The 17,217-nt window shown below is 40.6% G+C and overlaps 1 protein-coding gene across 2 annotated transcripts in view; it reads right to left on the minus strand.

The window, feature by feature from the left end:
• The window catches only part of LOC147011258 (transmembrane protein 132E-like), a 508,369-nt gene that overhangs the window by 421,470 nt on the left and 69,682 nt on the right, over window positions 1–17,217 (minus strand). The window contains exon 1 of one of the 2 annotated variants that reach the window (XM_085858597.1): window positions 2,746–2,891. The exons of the other annotated variant lie outside the window; for it this stretch is intronic. Coding sequence (XP_085714723.1) covers window positions 2,746–2,863 — 118 coding nt within the window. The 5' untranslated portion in view covers window positions 2,864–2,891. Of the gene's footprint in view, window positions 1–2,745; window positions 2,892–17,217 lie in introns of those variants that run through there. 2 annotated transcript variants of the gene reach the window in all.

Genomic DNA, 17,217 nt, shown 5'->3' on the forward strand with positions numbered 1-17,217 from the left:
GCTGAAACAACGACTTTGGAGTTTTGTGAAAGAGAGACTCCGAACACCGAGTTCCGAAGTAAAACTAATAAAGGTTCAACGGAAAGATTGTAGAGCACGCCTGATAGCGCACAGCCCTGACGGATGCCTCGCTGAAAGGGGAAGGGGTAACAAAGACTGTGATTAACCTTCAGCAGACAAGATGTATTTTGTACAATAACTTAACATAAGCAATAAATTTTTCCCCAAACGCTGTTCTCCTTAATCTATCAAACAAAAAAGAATGGTTAACACTGTCAAAAGCTTTTTCTTGATCTTAAAGTAATAAACTAAAACCAGGAAATGTAGTTCGACCGAGACTGATCAAGTCTTTTGCCAAAAAAGGATTATCGTATATGGAACGTTCTGGAACACAGTACGATTGATCAGTGCCAATCAAGAAAGAGATGACTTCCTTTAGACGGGTTGCAAGTGCTTTTGACAATATTTTATAGTCCATGTTGAGGAGTGACACAGGCCACCAATTTGCGGTCTCATGCAGGTTTCCTTTCTTCGGAAGGAGACACAAAACTGCCCTCTGGCAGCTCAATGGCAATTCAGCTTGTTCAACACTCTCCTGAAAGACCTCAAGAAGAGTAGGGCCTAAAATGTCCCAGAAAGCCTTGTAAAATTCAGTCGGAAGGCAGTCTAGTCCAGGCGCTTTCCCATCCTTGCTATCCTTGAGCGGAGCAGTGAGTTCTCCAAGAGAAATGCCAGGATCAGGCAATTGTTGTTGGTCTTCAGACAGAGAAGGGAGCTGTTCAAACATCGCATTCCTATTCTCCTCATTCACAGCTCTTTTTGCAAAGAGTTTTAAAAAATAGTCTTGTAGTTCATGCTTGATATCACTCTGGGAGGTCAACAAATCACCACCAGAAGAGCACAAAGCATGGACTTGTTGAGAGGTCTTGACCGCTTTTCCAAATTGAAGAACCCTTTGTTTGGTGTGTCAAGTTGGATTTTTTCGTTCCGTAGTCGGATGAAAGCACCGGCCGCCCGCTCTTTTACCATTTCAGCCAGAAGGGTCCTTTTCTCCGACAACTGCTGGACATTCACGCTAGACAATCCAGCTTTCTGCTCACAGATAAGTATATCGTTTTTTAAAGCAGATATCACACCCAAAGCGTTGTATGTGCTGTAAGAACACTATTGTTGGCAAAAACATTTGATTTGGGACTTTGTGCAGTCTCACCATTGTCTTAAGTTCAAATATGAACCCTTTTGTGACTCGCATTTTTCCCATACCATTTTAAAAGCTTCTATAAAATATGCACTTTGTAAAAGTTTCAAATTAAAAGTCCAATATGCACTTCCACAGACATGATGAGGAAAGCCACACACCATAACAATCATGTGATGATCGGAAAAACCAGATGGCCTTATATAAGAGTTCTTAACAATGTTTACCATTTCATGATTAACATAAAACCTGTCGAGGCGAGCATTCATCAAAACATTTCTTGATGCACAAACCCATGTATACTGACGGATATTACGGTTTTGTACCCGCCACACATCCACCAGTTTAAACTTTTTGACGAGCTGTGCCAAAGGCCTTGCACTGGGTGGATGAGGCTCACAAGTGTTCCGATCAAGTTGTGGGTTGAGGGTGCACTTGTAGTCACCCCCAGACACAACAACATGGTTAAGTCAATGGCGCTTACAAACTCTGCCAATTTGTAGAGAAAGGCACCTCTTTCAGAGTTCGCACTAGGACAGTAAACCTTTGTCATGCAAATCTTTAGGTTACTCCTGACAAATTACACAGACAGTAAGTAACCTTTGCAAATTTCCTTACAAGTTGTCTCCGAAGGCTGGAGTCGAGGATGCAACACTATTGCCACACCAGCCTTGGCCTCAACAAGCGCACTCAAGAAAAAAAGACAACCTTTAAAGATTTTATACCACTCATCCTCAGAAGACTGATTTGCATGAGTCTCCTGTAGCATTAGCACATAATTTTTTTCATTTTGGAAGCGCTGAAATACCTGGAGGCGACGCACACAACTGCGGCCTCCATTGATGTTCAGGGATGCTACTTTTATCTCCATTCTGTTCGTTATTCTTGAAGCTCTTTACAAGCCCGAGTAACACATTTCCTTAACCTTTGGAATTGAGGATCTGACATGTTAACCTGATAAGGTTCACGAATCATACTCCTTGCAGTTTTAATGAAATCGTGTAAATTCGGGAAGTTATCTTTGATTTTTACGTATCTTTTCCTGAATGTATCATCCAGGAATTTAATCACATTTTCTTGAGACACTAAGGTTGTGTCGTTTCCCACTTCATCCTCTTGAGAGCTTAAAGCACTAAAATGTGGGGTAGAAGAGGTTTCGTCCGAATCAAGTGCTTCATCTATGGCCTCCCCTATTACTTGTGGAACACTTACTTTTGGCTCAACAGAAAGTTCTGCTGTGTTTATGGACCCCTCCGAATTTGCCTTGTCCATGTCCTTCCCCTCTACAACCCTTACATCATCATCTGTGAGGGAGGGGGTTGACATTTAACTCACAGGGATTTCCCCTTTATCTATTTCTCCATCACTGTCAGACATAGCTGTTAACTCGTCTGAACAAGTTTGGCTAACAGGACAAACACTTAAAACATCCTGAGATACTTCACTGTTCTCTGTGTCCCACTCAGAGTCGGCCAGTGGAACAAGCGAAGTTTCCACATCCGCACACGACTCCGGTACCACCAAGGGGTTTCCAATATGAGACGTACCTTGGAGGTCCACCGAGCCTGACATGATCTGGACCTTATTCTGCTCCTCAGCATCAAAGGAATCAACATTTGACCGTTTTTGGCCTTTTTTCCTGGTAACTGTAACAGATACCTCCATATCGTCCACACTGTCTTGTACAGTGGATGGTAAAGGAGAGGAAGCAACCACTTTCACTTCCTTGTTTGGTGGGGGTAGATTATTTACGTCACGATTACACCCCCTCTCTCCAACGCGGTCGGGGTGGACGAGTCCAATTCGTCTAACACCTCAGCCGGTGGGGGGGCTAGGCTCCCGATTCACCTTCTCCCCATTCGTTTGTGGTGAGGAAGAATCGTTCCTCACCGCACCTTCACTTTCTTGCGGTGTAACCGCATTGGGACAAACACTCTTCACATGCCCGTAAGGTCCACACCCAAAACACGTCATAACCTCTGAGGAGGTATACATTTTATATTCAAACCCGTCGATTTTTACACTGAGTACAACATATAGTGTTTTTCCATTTTCAGGTAGTATCATATAAACCACTCTTTTGAAGGACATGACGTGTTTAAATTTATTGCTAACATGACGCATCGGCACCATTGAGATCCTCGACACAACCGCACCGAACTTGTTTAACTGGTTACACAAGTCCTGGTTCCTTATAAATGGTGGAATATTATTAATATTAACTTTAACTGTTGGGGCCTGCAAAGCGAACACAGAGAGATAAGTGTCCGGTTCGATGAACAGGCCATGCTCAACCACCGTGGTGACCATGTGTTCCTCCGACAAAAACACCACAAACTTCTTATTCATAAGACAAGCAGCACGAATATTATGTAACCCAACGATGTTACCAATGGCGGAAAGCAAATCGTTCAGTTCCACCTCACGACGAGGGAAGAAAAAAACAGCGTTTTTACGAGTTAGTGACTCGAACATCGTGACACGGAAACGTTCACCCGCCATTCTAACTCGACAATTTAGTAAACTTTTTCGAGAGAAAAAAAAAAGGCGTTTCACAAACACCAAGAAATCAACGATTAAAGTTGAGAATTAACAAAGAACACGGTCGCAGTGAACGAGAAAAACCTCCCCCGGCGGCCATGACAGGCCTTCGGCCTACGATTTTCTCGACACGAGACCGTGGGCTTTCTCTCTCTTTCTTCTCCAGACAGGAATGAAAAAAAACACTGGAAAAGTCCATAAGTAGAAAACGAACACATGGGAAACGAAAAATGGGGAAAGTGGAAACACCAAACAGCACGATGGAGGAGGGGTACTCACGACACGAAGCAAGCAGCGGCCATGACAGTATACAACGAACAAACAGCCAGCAGGGGGAGGGGGGGAGAGAGAGAGAGAGAGAGAGAGAGAGAGAGAGAGAGAGAGAGAGAGAGAGAGAGAGAGAGAGAGAGAGAGAGAGAGAGATGAATGGAGAGAGAGAGAGATGAATTGAGAGAGAGAGAGATGAATAGAGAGAGAGAGAGAGAGAGAGAGAGAGAGAGAGAGAGAGAGAGAGAGAGAGAGAGAGAGAGAGAGAGAGAGAGAGAGAGAGATGAATGGAGAGGGAGGAAGGGAGAGAGAGATGAATCGAGAGGGAGGAAGGGAGAGAGAGATGAATCGAGAGGGAGGAAGGGAGAGAGAGAGAGAGAGAGATGAATGGAGAGAGAGAGAGAGAGAGAGAGAGAGAGAGAGAGAGAGAGAGAGAGAGAGAGAGAGAGAGAGAGAGCGAGAGAGAGAGAGAGAGATAGCCAGACAGACACAGACACAGAGAGACAGACACAGACAGAAAAAGAGAGAGACAGACGCAGACACAGAGAGACAGAGAGAGAGAGAGAGAGAGAGAGAGAGAGAGAGAGAGAGAGAGAGAGAGAGAGAGAGAGAGAGAGAGAGAGATAGCCAGACAGACACAGAGACAGAGAGACAGACACAGACAGAAAAAGAGAGAGACAGACACAGACACAGACACAGAGAGACAGACAGAGAGAGAGAGATGAATGGAGAGAGAGAGATGAATGGAGAGAGAGAGAGAGATGAATGGAGAGAGATGAATGGAGAGAGAGAGAGAGAGAGAGAGAGAGAGAGAGAGAGAGAGAGAGAGAGAGAGAGAGAGAGAGAGAGAGAGAGAGAGAGAGAGAGAGAGAGAGAGAGAGATATGAATTGAGAGAGAGAGAGATGAATAGAGAGAGAGAGATGAATAGAGAGAGAGAGATGAATAGAGGGAGAGAGAGAGAGAGAGAGAGAGAGAGAGAGAGAGAGAGAGAGAGAGAGAGAGAGAGAGAGAGAGAGAGAGAGAGATGAATGGAGAGGGAGGAAGGGAGAGAGAGATGAATCGAGAGGGAGGAAGGGAGAGAGAGATGAATAGAGAGAGAGAGAGAGAGATGAATAGAGGGAGAGAGAGAGAGAGAGAGAGAGAGAGAGAGAGAGAGAGAGAGAGAGAGAGAGAGAGAGAGAGAGATGAATGGAGAGGGAGGAAGGGAGAGAGAGATGAATCGAGAGGGAGGAAGGGAGAGAGAGATGAATCGAGAGGGAGGAAGGGAGAGAGAGAGAGAGAGAGAGAGAGAGAGAGAGAGAGAGAGAGAGAGAGAGAGAGAGAGAGAGAGAGAGAGAGAGAGAGAGATGAATGGAGAGAGAGAGATATGAATGGAGAGAGAGAGAGAGAGAGAGAGAGAGAGAGAGAGAGAGAGAGAGAGAGAGAGAGAGAGAGAGAGAGAGAGAGAGAGAGAGAGAGAGAGAGAGACAGACAGACAGACAGACAGACAGACAGACAGACACAGAGACAGAGGAAACACGAACATGCTGGTAATCCAAAGAAAGACAAATTACTGTGTACTGTCGTTGCAAGAAGAAAGCCAGATGTAACAATATTGATTAATATGTGATCAAACACATATTATATGTGTCACACACACACACACACACACACACACACACACACACACACACACACACACACACACACACACGAGGGTGGAGTTAGTTACGGTTATTTGGGGAAAGAAAAAAAATCATGGGTGGGGATGGGTATGACAAGAAATAGGAGTGCATTGCTTGCTTGAAGTCCGAGATTAAAGAATGTGATGGAACCTCCTCTAAAAGACAGTTCCACAAATGGGAGGAAAGAGGATTAAAAGAGTCGAAATGAGAGGAAGCCTGAAATTTTGGGAGCTAAAGCAGGAGGGTCTTACTGGATGAACCCGCATGCCCTGGCATAGCTTGAGGTGGGATGTTGGAGGGCTGACACCAAAGCCTGAGCTTTGCCAAAGTGGAGACAGTAACAAACCGAGGCGACTTGTCTGTGAAGTGTGACCGACAGGCTTTGTGCTTTGGCTTCATCACAGAATATTCCAATAATGTTAAGGGCTTTATATATTCCACACAATCTTGGACAGACCAACGTGATGATGGGGCCCGAGCCAAGAGGAGGAGCAATATTCCATTTAACTACAACAAAGGCCGTGGAGGCTGTGAATAGTTTGGATCTTTTAAGGAAAGACTTGAAGTACCAGAGGATGCCCAATCGGTGGCTGCCTTTGGAGGATAGCTTGGTGATATTGTCAGCCCAGAAGAGGTAGTGGCTGATGGCGTGGCCCCGAGATGCAAGAAGCTGAACCTCTTCCAGTCGCTGACCATGGAAATATATGTGTGGGTTAGTTTGACGATGTGTCCAAAGTCACGAGGTGAGACAGATTTAACAGGATTGAAAGACATGTTCCATTCGGCAAATCAGCACATAATAAACCAGATATCTGCAATCACAAAGCGATCAGCAAGGGTAACTCTCCACCGACCGGGGGGATGGCTTACCATTAGCGATTGCCTGCGACTTACCCTTGGCACGGAATCCAATGATGACCGTGTTTTTTTTTTTTTCAGACCACCATATGACCTTGACCTTCAACATTTTCGAATAGAGTGTAAATAAAGAAAATGAATCCCCATCTACAATCTATCCATAAAACTCAACATCATAAAAAATCGGAAGAAAATTATCCAAGTTATAATCAAAAAGGTGTTTTTTGTTAACGAGGTCACAATCCCCCAAAAAGTGGGTCAAGGACACGAAACAAATATCAGGTGCACAACTGCAGTGCAGGAACAAGATTACAAAGCATACCTCTCGGCTATTCATTACTTTAAAAACAACTGAAAACATTTTTTACTCATTGTGATGATATTATTTATTTTGCCTTATTAACCCAGGTATCGAACTACGGTCTCGCCATTGAAGCTTGAAGAGTACGCACTAAGTGGCTTCACCAAGCGCTCCAATGAATCGGATGAATAAACTTTTAAAAACGAAACAGCGACTTCAAGGTATGTAGATGAGGCATTTGATGAGTGAGGAAAGTGAAAAAAAGACTTTATCGTTAAGAAATCATTGCGGCCTGTTCCGAGTCAAGGTATTGTTGAGCAGGCCAAAAAAAATTAGCGAATTGACTCCATCGAGAAAGAGCGAGGTGGCCGAGGATCTCCTGATAAAAGGATATAATTGAATTAGAGCGTTAATTATCTTCAAAAGGGGTGTTTTAATTAACTCAAACACCCAATTTTCAGTCATACACTTCCTTGGAGTTTTCTCAGCATGCATGCAAAGTTTCAGGCTGTTAGGTTTCATGGTTTTGAAGTTATGGAGGAGCACTGACACTTACACACACATTTATTATGATAGATAATGACACTCGGTAGAGTGCAAACCTCCGCCAGGCTAACAGTTTACGTTTTGTACCCCACTGATAGGCCATATCTGCATCCGTCCTGAACCAAAATCGAATCAGCTTGTTCTTGTCACCAAACCAACTCATCCACAAAGTATCATCCAAATCCGTCTACAACATTTTGAGATATCGTGCCATATATTGTTTTTGGTTTCACACAACCAACCTGTCCACCAAGTTTCGCCCGCATCGGTCGATAACTTTTTGAGATATGCTGCTCACAGACAGACAGACAAACAGGGGTGTAAACATAACCTACGTAAACGTTCATTGGCAGAGGTAATTACCATTTTTGATCTTTTTTGCAACATTTTGTTTTTGACTCCTGATCAGATGCTCCAACGTGATGAAATTATTATCGATTGAGGAAAACGCGTGCCACGATTTCTGGCGTGGAAATCATGTTAATTAATTGGAAATCCACCACCCGGTGGCACACCGCACGCACGCAGATGCTCTCCACTCGGCGTCCAAGAGTTAATCCCCAGCGAGACCTCCTCTTGTCTGCTCCTTCGGGGAATACTCAGAACCAGACTAATTATAATCCAAGACCTGCCAACATTACTATTTTAAAATGGACAATATTTTTTTTATTATTTAAATATGTACCTTTCAACTGTGATGGAGATTTGAATCTATGTGACACACACACTTGCTCCAAGGATGTGCAGCAGGCACCTCTGGTTGGCCAGGACCCTTGAAGCAAATGCTGGCACATCACATGGCTTCTTGGCTTCACAACAGTTCAGGGGTGGATATTTGGATATCATCCAGCATGGGAGAGCTTGCTTACAAGTTCAACTTCTTTTTGTGGGAATTGCCCCTGTGCTGAACATAGCCAATGAGCCAGAAACACGTCTGTGAATAGATTCCTTTCCCGGGGGGGGGGGGGGGTGGTTGCTGGCATTGCCACAAAGATTAGGACATTCAGACTTATGGACGCTGTTGGGAAAAGTGTGCAGTACTTGACACTGTATTTAGCAGTGGGTGGTTCTGTATTTTATCAGATTGCGACTTGGCCAGAAGCTGCTTTTGTATTAATTGAAACACCCGCTCCCTACGGGAGTGACCGGGGGAAGGGATCGCGTGGACGTGCGTACGCCTCATGCGGACGGTGGTTTGTTCATATCCTTATTGTTTAATGGCCACAATTATTCCCACGTTATTATGGGGTTGGCTAGCAGAAGCTTGGCTCAATTCTTTCACGAATCCACTGGCCAGGCCCAATGTTCGACTGAGGTTAAGGTAGGAATTTGTAATTTGTTCAGGGTGCCGCCGAGAGCGAACCTACTCTTCATAAAGGACACCGCGTGATCTTTAAAATCCACCACCTAATGCTGGCAGACGGGACGCCAGTTTAACATCCATACCAGGAATGGCACCCACATCGATAAACCACCCTGCCTGTGAAACACCAGGATGACACCTGGGTCAGGATTCAAACCCAGCTAGATAGCTTAGAGGAGAGTGTGCATCGCTCGAGACTATTGTGCCAGCCTCTACGTGAATAATTATGATAATTATGCCATGATCATTGTGTGGAATTGACCAATTAATTTGTGGTTATAATAATTTTGACAAAAAATATTATTTGGATGACATAGATGCTGGAGTCGGGATTGGAGGAAGATGTATCAACAGCCTAAGGTATGCTGATGATACCTTTCGGTTGGCAGAGAGTAAAGAGGACTTGATGAAACTGCTGCAGACAGTGAAGAAGGAAAGTGAAGAGCTGGTCTTTATTTAAACCTAAAATCAGATGAAAATCTTCTCAACTGAGAAGAACGACGTGTTCAGAAGAGGTGTGTGACATTACCGATCAGCTTGAATAGCGCTCGCCAAGTGGCTCGCTTGATTTTCAACGCTCAAGCGAGCACTCCTTGTCAAATGATCGATAAGGAATGGCTGGCTTGGCAAGTGATAGCAAGCTGATTGGTAATGGAACACACCACCAATGGATGGGGTATAGATGGGGCTGAAACCAAGCCGTCTCTGGCAGAGCGTCGGAAAGCAGTGGAGACGGTGGATGTTTGGAGACGTCTCATCATGAATGGCACTAGAAGTCACCCACGACTTAACGGAACTGGATAACTGGTTATAATAGCACCGACAAGTGTGTGCACCAGCAACTGTTAGCCTATACACCACCCATGCGTAAGTACGTCAAATTCTCTCCAAATTTCCCTCTGGCGAGTACTAAAATGCTCTTGAACCTTAGGAATATTTTTATGCGTCATATAAAGGTCACAATTGGGCTGTGAGGGTGTCGGTGGCAATATCTCACATCACACTTGAAACCATGACAGAGGAGAAACCACATACGAGGCCCCAAGATATGTAATAAATAATCAATATCCAGTCCTCATAGAATGTGATGATGGCTGGAAAAATCGAACAGACAACGGGATTCATTAAAACAGGGAATTTGAAGGAGGTGGGTTTGGGGTGGATTAGTGGGGGTAGATGAGATCATGGTTTTGGATGGGGGAAGATATGAGATGGTGGTGAACAGCTGTTTTGAAGACCTGGAGGGAAGAGTGGGATTGAAGAGAGTGAGGGAGTTTGGTCCAAAGGTGCGAAAAAAGAGGAATGAAAGGGTGAAGGTGAGCAGTGGTTCTTGATTTTGGTAGTTTTACCAGAAGGGGGTTGCTGCCAGACCTTGAGTGCCCTGCAGAAATATGGGGGGGGGGTGAGGAGGGGTGGGGAGGGGGGACATATCTCACACAAAGCAGGGAGGGCCACACCAGAGAGGAAAAAGTAGAAGACAGAAAGACCACTGACCTGCCTGCAGTGAGAGAGTGAGAGGCCCAAAGACTCGGCCTCATCACAGGAGATACCAATGATCCGAAATGCCTTTACTTGGTTTCCACTGCGTGAAGCCGAGAAAGTTAGGAGGCAGGAGCACCAGCCCAGAGAGGGGAGCAGTACTCCATCAGGCTGCGGATGAAAGCTTTGTTTGTGGTCTCGGCCGAGGAAGGACTTTACACGACGGAGGATTCCCAGTCAGCGACTGGCTTTGAAGGCCAGCTTGGAAAGTCGGTGACTGGCTTTGGAGGCCAGCTTGGAAATGAGGCTTTCTCAGGAAAGATCATGGCAGACAGTGAGATCCAGAAGCTTCAATGAAAGGATTTCTTCGAGAGGATTGTTGAGAAAGTAGATGGGGGTGGGGGGGTGGGGTTCCAGATGGTCCTTTCAGAGAGACAAAGTCAGAGTGTGAGATTTTTCAGGATTGAACCATGGGTGGGAGGAAGGGTAGGACAACTGAAGATGAGATGGGATAAATCTGTGCACGAGAGAAAGCACGTGTCGATGAAAGAATTCCCAGGACGAGTTGATGTCAGAGGAAGTAGAGATTGGAGACCAGTCGAGAAGTTTGATGGCTGCTTGAAGTCCCTGCCAGTCGGCCTGAGTGAAATGCCAGACTCGACGGTGTTGAGATGGTTCTCTACTAACAGCCAGAGTGATGTCTACTTTTAATGACTGTTTAAAATGTAAAGATGACTGTTTAAAGATGGAATTGTATGTTGGACAGAATTGACTCAATCGTTTGTGGTTATAATAATTTCTATGTCCAGAAGGTGTGCTCCATGAAACGCCGTGATAACCTATTATACACCTCACCTTGGAGTTTGTCCAACGTGCAAATCCCCTTTGGGGAAGGGGGGGAATTAAATTGCTACAGCGTCTGTCATGTGACCCTTAGTCCTCCTGTGAAGTCTGGTTGCAATTGGATAAGTAACGACCGAATGTATTGCGGTCAAAAAGCAGACAGACACTAAATTGGATATTTTAGTCAGATTATTATATATTATACATCATCTAAGGCTGGTACTGGAGCAGCCACACACACACACACAGACACACACACACACAAACACACACACACACACACACACAAACACACACACGAACATATGTGACAACACAAGACTTTTGGATGAGATAAGCACAGCCACTGTGCTTGGGGGAAGTGTCATCACTCCCTGGGGTACTCTGGGTACTAGGGTCCAGTGGTATATCATTATACTGATTATACCGGAATAATTTTTCATGTTGATAATCCGGTATTGGAATTTTGAATAGACTGGAATACCCCAAAAAAGCTTACACGATACCATCCATGATATAAAAAGCTTTGATGCACTCGGCTACATCTGGAACAGTGGAATGTATGACGTTAAGAAATACCAGGAAGTAGGTACAGTAAGTTTAAACTAATAACCCTCAGAACTAGAGCACAGTACAAGCAATCGTGGTTTTCTTTACCCTCGTGGCCGTTTTTAAAGCAATTGCCAATTCGTTATTTTATATGAACCGGGTGTGCTTTAGAAAGCCTGTGCCGATTCCTGACACGGTGATCCATGATATTCACACCGGCACAATAGTCAATCCGGTACAGTGATCCCTGATAGTCATACCTGTATGGCGATCCCTGATAGTCATACCGGTACGGTGATCCCTGATAGTCATACCGGTACGGTGATCCCTGATAGTCATACCAGTACGGTGATCCCTGATAGTGATACCGGTACGGTGATCCCTGATAGTCATACCGGTACGGTGATCCCTGATAGTCATACCTGTACGGCGATCCCTGATAGTCATACCTGTACGGCGATCCCTGATAGTCATACCGGTACGGTGATCCCTGATAATCATACCTGTACGGCGATCCACGATAGTTATACCAGCCTGTGGCAATTACCAATACTGATCTCACTTTAAAACAAAATAATTTTTGATACAAAGTTGAAGTTGGAAGTAAAATAATCATTCTCATCATGGGGGAAAAGCCCCATGTGGGAATACTTTGAAAAATTACTGTGTCAAGGATGTGTACATCATACATGATTATGTAATGGACCATTGGACCATTCGGTATTTTTTGAAACAGCGTAAAGATTTATTTATTTAATTTCTTTTCCAGATATCCCAGTATATACCGGTCTATCGATGTCTGAAAAATATTGACACCGACAAAGCCAACTGGGTACCAACAACATCACAACAATGGCGGTCATTTCTCACCGCACTTAGCGGGGCATTTCCTCAGGAGGAATTCCCCCCTCCCCATGGATGCCAACCTGTGGAGATTGTCCAAGCTCTTAACAATTTAAATGCTGAACGTCAAGCAAGGAAGCAGCAAGGACCATTTATAAGGTTTTCAGTGCGACTCGGTCGGGGTTTGAACTGCCGACCTCCAGGATTCTGAAGTCCCAGTCTGAGCCTCTTGGAGACTTGGTAAGAATAGAGTGTATGGCAAGAAGGCATTCTAATTGTAGCTGCACAAAAACCTTAGTAAAGCAAAAATACAAATCTGGCCAAAACATGAACTGTATATCAATCTTCAAGCATGAAGGCAAATTGTCGAGGGTTGGCACTCAGCCCATTTGCACACATCATTTTTGCAGTAAGGCATAATTTAGTGAATATGAATTGAATGAACGAACATTTTAAATTCACGAATGCATATTATAAATACTTAGCTGCAGCATGTTTAAATTATACGTTTAACCACGACACGTACACAAACAAGGCACCAAAATATCGACCAGTGCAAAGGTCTTTTGAGTGCAGAGGAATTAGCATTCGGATATTTTTTTTTTGTCCAATGGTTTCTGTGGATTTTAGAAAAGCAGATTAGGAAAGTGGGTTCGAATTGGAGCAATCAAATCGCTTCGGAACCAAGCAGCACATCAACCTCGAGGCACAATGTCCACCATGAGCGCAACACTCGGCGGGTGAGTCAGGCTTGAGTTCACAAATGGCAACAATGCTAACCTTTGAGAGTATTGTTGAAAAAAAGGGCACAGTTACCAGCTGTCCTTCCGTTATAACCACTCTCCTCCCATTGTACCTCAAACCAGTCTTGTGGTTTTCCAGCATCCTCAATTGCTTCTTCTCCCGCATTCAGAAACACCGGTCAGAACCTCAGTAATGGAAGAGAAGCTTTGAGGATTGTGCACTCCTTTTTACTTCTGACCATCCTAATGTGCCTATAAATTAATCAAAAAGGAAAAAATTCCCATGCCTCATTCAAGCATAATAAAAACTCAGGATTTAAACAAATAACTCAGAAGTCGAAAGAATGGTTCACACGTTGCATCCAATGTTCTTGACCCAACTTCATTCTCAAGGGGCTGAATGCACAACAAAACAGACATACAGACACCAGACTTCAACAATGAAATAGCACAACAAGACGACTCACAAAAACAAAACAATGTTAAAATCAAATTTTGTAAACAGTGTACACAATGAAATAGGATGACAAGACCACTCATGAAAACAAAACAATGTTAAAATCAAACTTTGGAAGCAGTGAACACTGCATAATGCTGTATAATGCTGTGTACACTAACAGCTCTCCCATAAGCTCATATGAATAGGAATTCTTCAGGCAAAGATATTTTGTTCCAACACCACATCCTGCATCGTACCTTCACAACAGGTTCTTTGCTCCAGCAGAACACTATTCTTTCTGATCAGTGGCTGGCCTCGTTACAATATCACTTTTGGACACCTTTATTTTATGCAATACAATACAAGGCCTGCTTCAAAGATACTGGCGAGACAGCAGAATACGTTTTACGTATGTACAGTAGTCATACTTTTATGTATTTGGACTGTGTGCATCACAAGCCAATAAAAAGAAGCATGATAAATACTGTCAGTACTCAAGTATTCAGTACTACTGAGTAATGTCACAGCAGAATTTGGGTTCAGAAACCTAGACCCAAGCCATAAGCATTGCACTAATACTAACCATTGGCTTAACCTTTACAAGCCATGTGAATAGTAAATCCCATTTTCTGATATTTTAGGTAAAATAATGGTTGCTCATCCACCATGACTGGAATTGCTTTAAAGACTGGATTCTGCAATGAATGAATATTTTATGTCCATGTAATGAGAATATTTGAAAAACAAACATTAAGGTGTTTGTTGCAAGAATGGAAAACGTGTCCTGGTCAAGAAGGCGAGTGTAGTTCTGAATGAGCAGCGGCCAGCGGATAGGTAAATACAAACAAAAGTAGACACAGGTGGAGGCCATTCAGCCCATTATGCCTGCACCACATCAACACCACACCAATGTATCAACACTAGATCAAAATAGGAAAATGCAAAATGTTTTTTATTAAAAAATTTTAATGAAGTGTTTTTTGTGGGTATTTTTGTCGTTTCTTATACCCCCCCCCTGAGGGGTGGGGGCATGGGCTTGAGTAAAAAAAAAAATCACACAACCTCAGCCACACAGGACCCAATGATGAGACCCCCACCAACAGCACTCCGTTCACATGCACACAATAACCCATCCATGCTCAAGCTACCGAAAAGTCCTGCCAACATCGCTATACCCCTCTATCTCCATAACTTCTAGGTACCTAACTAATTCCAATTTAAACTTATCTACTGTTTCTGCTGCCACTACCTTTCCAGGGAGACCATTCCATGCATTAATTACTCTAAAACAATGGATGGACACAGAGGAATGTTGCTGGAAACTATGGGAAGCAAGGAGAAACTCGCGATTTGGGAATGAACCCTACATCTGAGCAAAGAGCAGATTGTTTTTCAATGAGTCCCATTCAGGGTATTTTGCTCTGATAAAGGGTTCGGTAAACACACAAAATGTCAAATTATTCTTGCTTCCCATGTTGGTTAGAGTACTTTCATCAATGTCCTGTTGACTCCATCCATTGTTTTTATTGCAGTTAGGATTACTGTATTTCAAAGAGTTAAACAGATTAAACAAAGTGGACAGCTGTTATTCCCCTGAAGAACTTATATTCATTGCCTTTTTGTCGATTTCCTCGACAAAATGGAAGCAGAGTCGAGATCAAATGACGAGGAAAAGACACTATTCAAGTCAAGATGGAAATACATAAATGCACAATAAAATGTAAGCAAATAATATGGCAGATACTTAAAAAAACAATGGCAGATACTTCAAAATAATATGGCAGATACTTCAAGTGCATCATCGACAAAAAAAATTATGTATTTTTTCAGAAGAAAAAAAAATGGTGTATTTTTTAAGAAGAAAAAAAAATGGTGTATTTTTTAAGAAGAAAAAAATTCTGTATTTTTTAAGTAAGAAGAAAAAAAAATGTATTTTTTAAGAAGAAAAAAAAATTGTTTATTTTTAGAAAAAAAGATGCAATTTTTGAAGTAAGAAGAAGAAAAATTGTATTTTTTTCAGAAGAAAAAAATTATGCATTTTTAAGTCAGAAAAATATATTATGTAGTTTTTGAAGTGAGAAGAAAAAATCTATTTTTTAACTAAGAAGAAAAAAAAATGCATTTTTAAGAAGAAAACAATATATTTTTTAAGTAATAAGAAAAAAATTATGTATTTTTTAAGAAGGAAAAAAATGATGTATTTTTAAAGAAGAAAACAATGTATTTTTTTTTAAGTAATAAGAAAAAAAATGATGTATTTTTAAAGAAAACAATGTATTTTTTGAAGTAATAAGAGAAAAAGTATGTATTGGTGAAGTAAGAAGAAAATTGTATTTTTTGAAGAAGAAAAATATATGTAATTTTTTCAGTAATAAGAAAAACGATTATGTAATTATTAAGAAGAAAAAAAAATTATTTATTTTTTAAGAAGGAAAAAAATATGTATTTATTAATTAATAAGAAAAACAATTATGTAATTATTAAGAAGAAAAAAAATTAATGTATTTTTTAAGTAAGAAGAAAAAAAATTATGTATTTTTTAAGAAGAAAGAAAGTATTTTTTCAGTAATAAGAAAAAAATAATTTTTGGAAGAAGAAGAAAACAATGTAGTTTTTCAAGTAATAAGTAAAAAATTATTAATTTTTAAAGAAGAAAACAATGTAGTTTTTTTAAGTAATAAGAAAAAATTATGTATTTTTTAAGTAAGAAGAAAAAAAATTATGAATTTTATAAGTAAGAAGAAAAAAATTTATGTATTTTTTAAGAAGAAGAAAGTATTTTTTAAGTAATAAGAAAAACAATTAGATATTTTTTAAGTAGAAATAAAAAATTATTTATTTTTTAAGAAGGAAAAAAATATGTATTTATTAATTAATAAGAAAAACAATTATGTAATTATTAAGAAAAAAAAATTAATGTATTTTTTAAGTAAGAAGAAAAGAAATTATGTATTTTTTCAAGAAGAAAAAAATATGTATTTATTAAGTAATAAGAAAAACGAATGTGTAATTATTAAGAAGAAAAAAAAATTATTTCTTTTTTAAGAAGGAAAAAAATATGTATTTTTTAATTAATAAGAAAAACAATTATGTAATTATTAAGAAGAAAAAAAATTATTGTATTTTTTAATTAAGAAGAAAAAAAATTATGTATTTTTTAAGAAGAAAGAAAGTATTTTTTCAGTAATAAGAAAAAAAATAATTTTTGGAAGAAGAAAACTAGTTTTTTAAGTAATAAGTAAAAAATTACTAATTTTTAAAGAAGAAAACAATGTAGTTTTTTTAAGTAATAAGAAAAAAATTATGTATTTTTTAAGTAAGAAGAAAAAAAGTTATGAATTTTATAAGTAAGAAGAAAAAAATTTATGTATTTTTTAAGAAGAAGAAAGTATTTTTTAAAGTAATAAGAAAAAAAATTATATAATTTTTAAGTAGAAATTAAAAATTATTTATTTTTTAAGAAGGAAAAAATATTTTTTTAGTAAGAAGAAAATAAATTATGTATTTTTTTAGAAGAAAAAAATATGTATTTATTAAGTAATAAGAAAAATAATTATGTAATTATGAAGAAGAAAAAATAAA

This window comes from Eptatretus burgeri, chromosome 16 (genome assembly GCF_056783735.1).
Source record: "Eptatretus burgeri isolate ZD-2024b chromosome 16, Ebu_testis_v1, whole genome shotgun sequence".
Classification (NCBI taxonomy): Eukaryota; Metazoa; Chordata; class Myxini; order Myxiniformes; family Myxinidae; genus Eptatretus; species Eptatretus burgeri.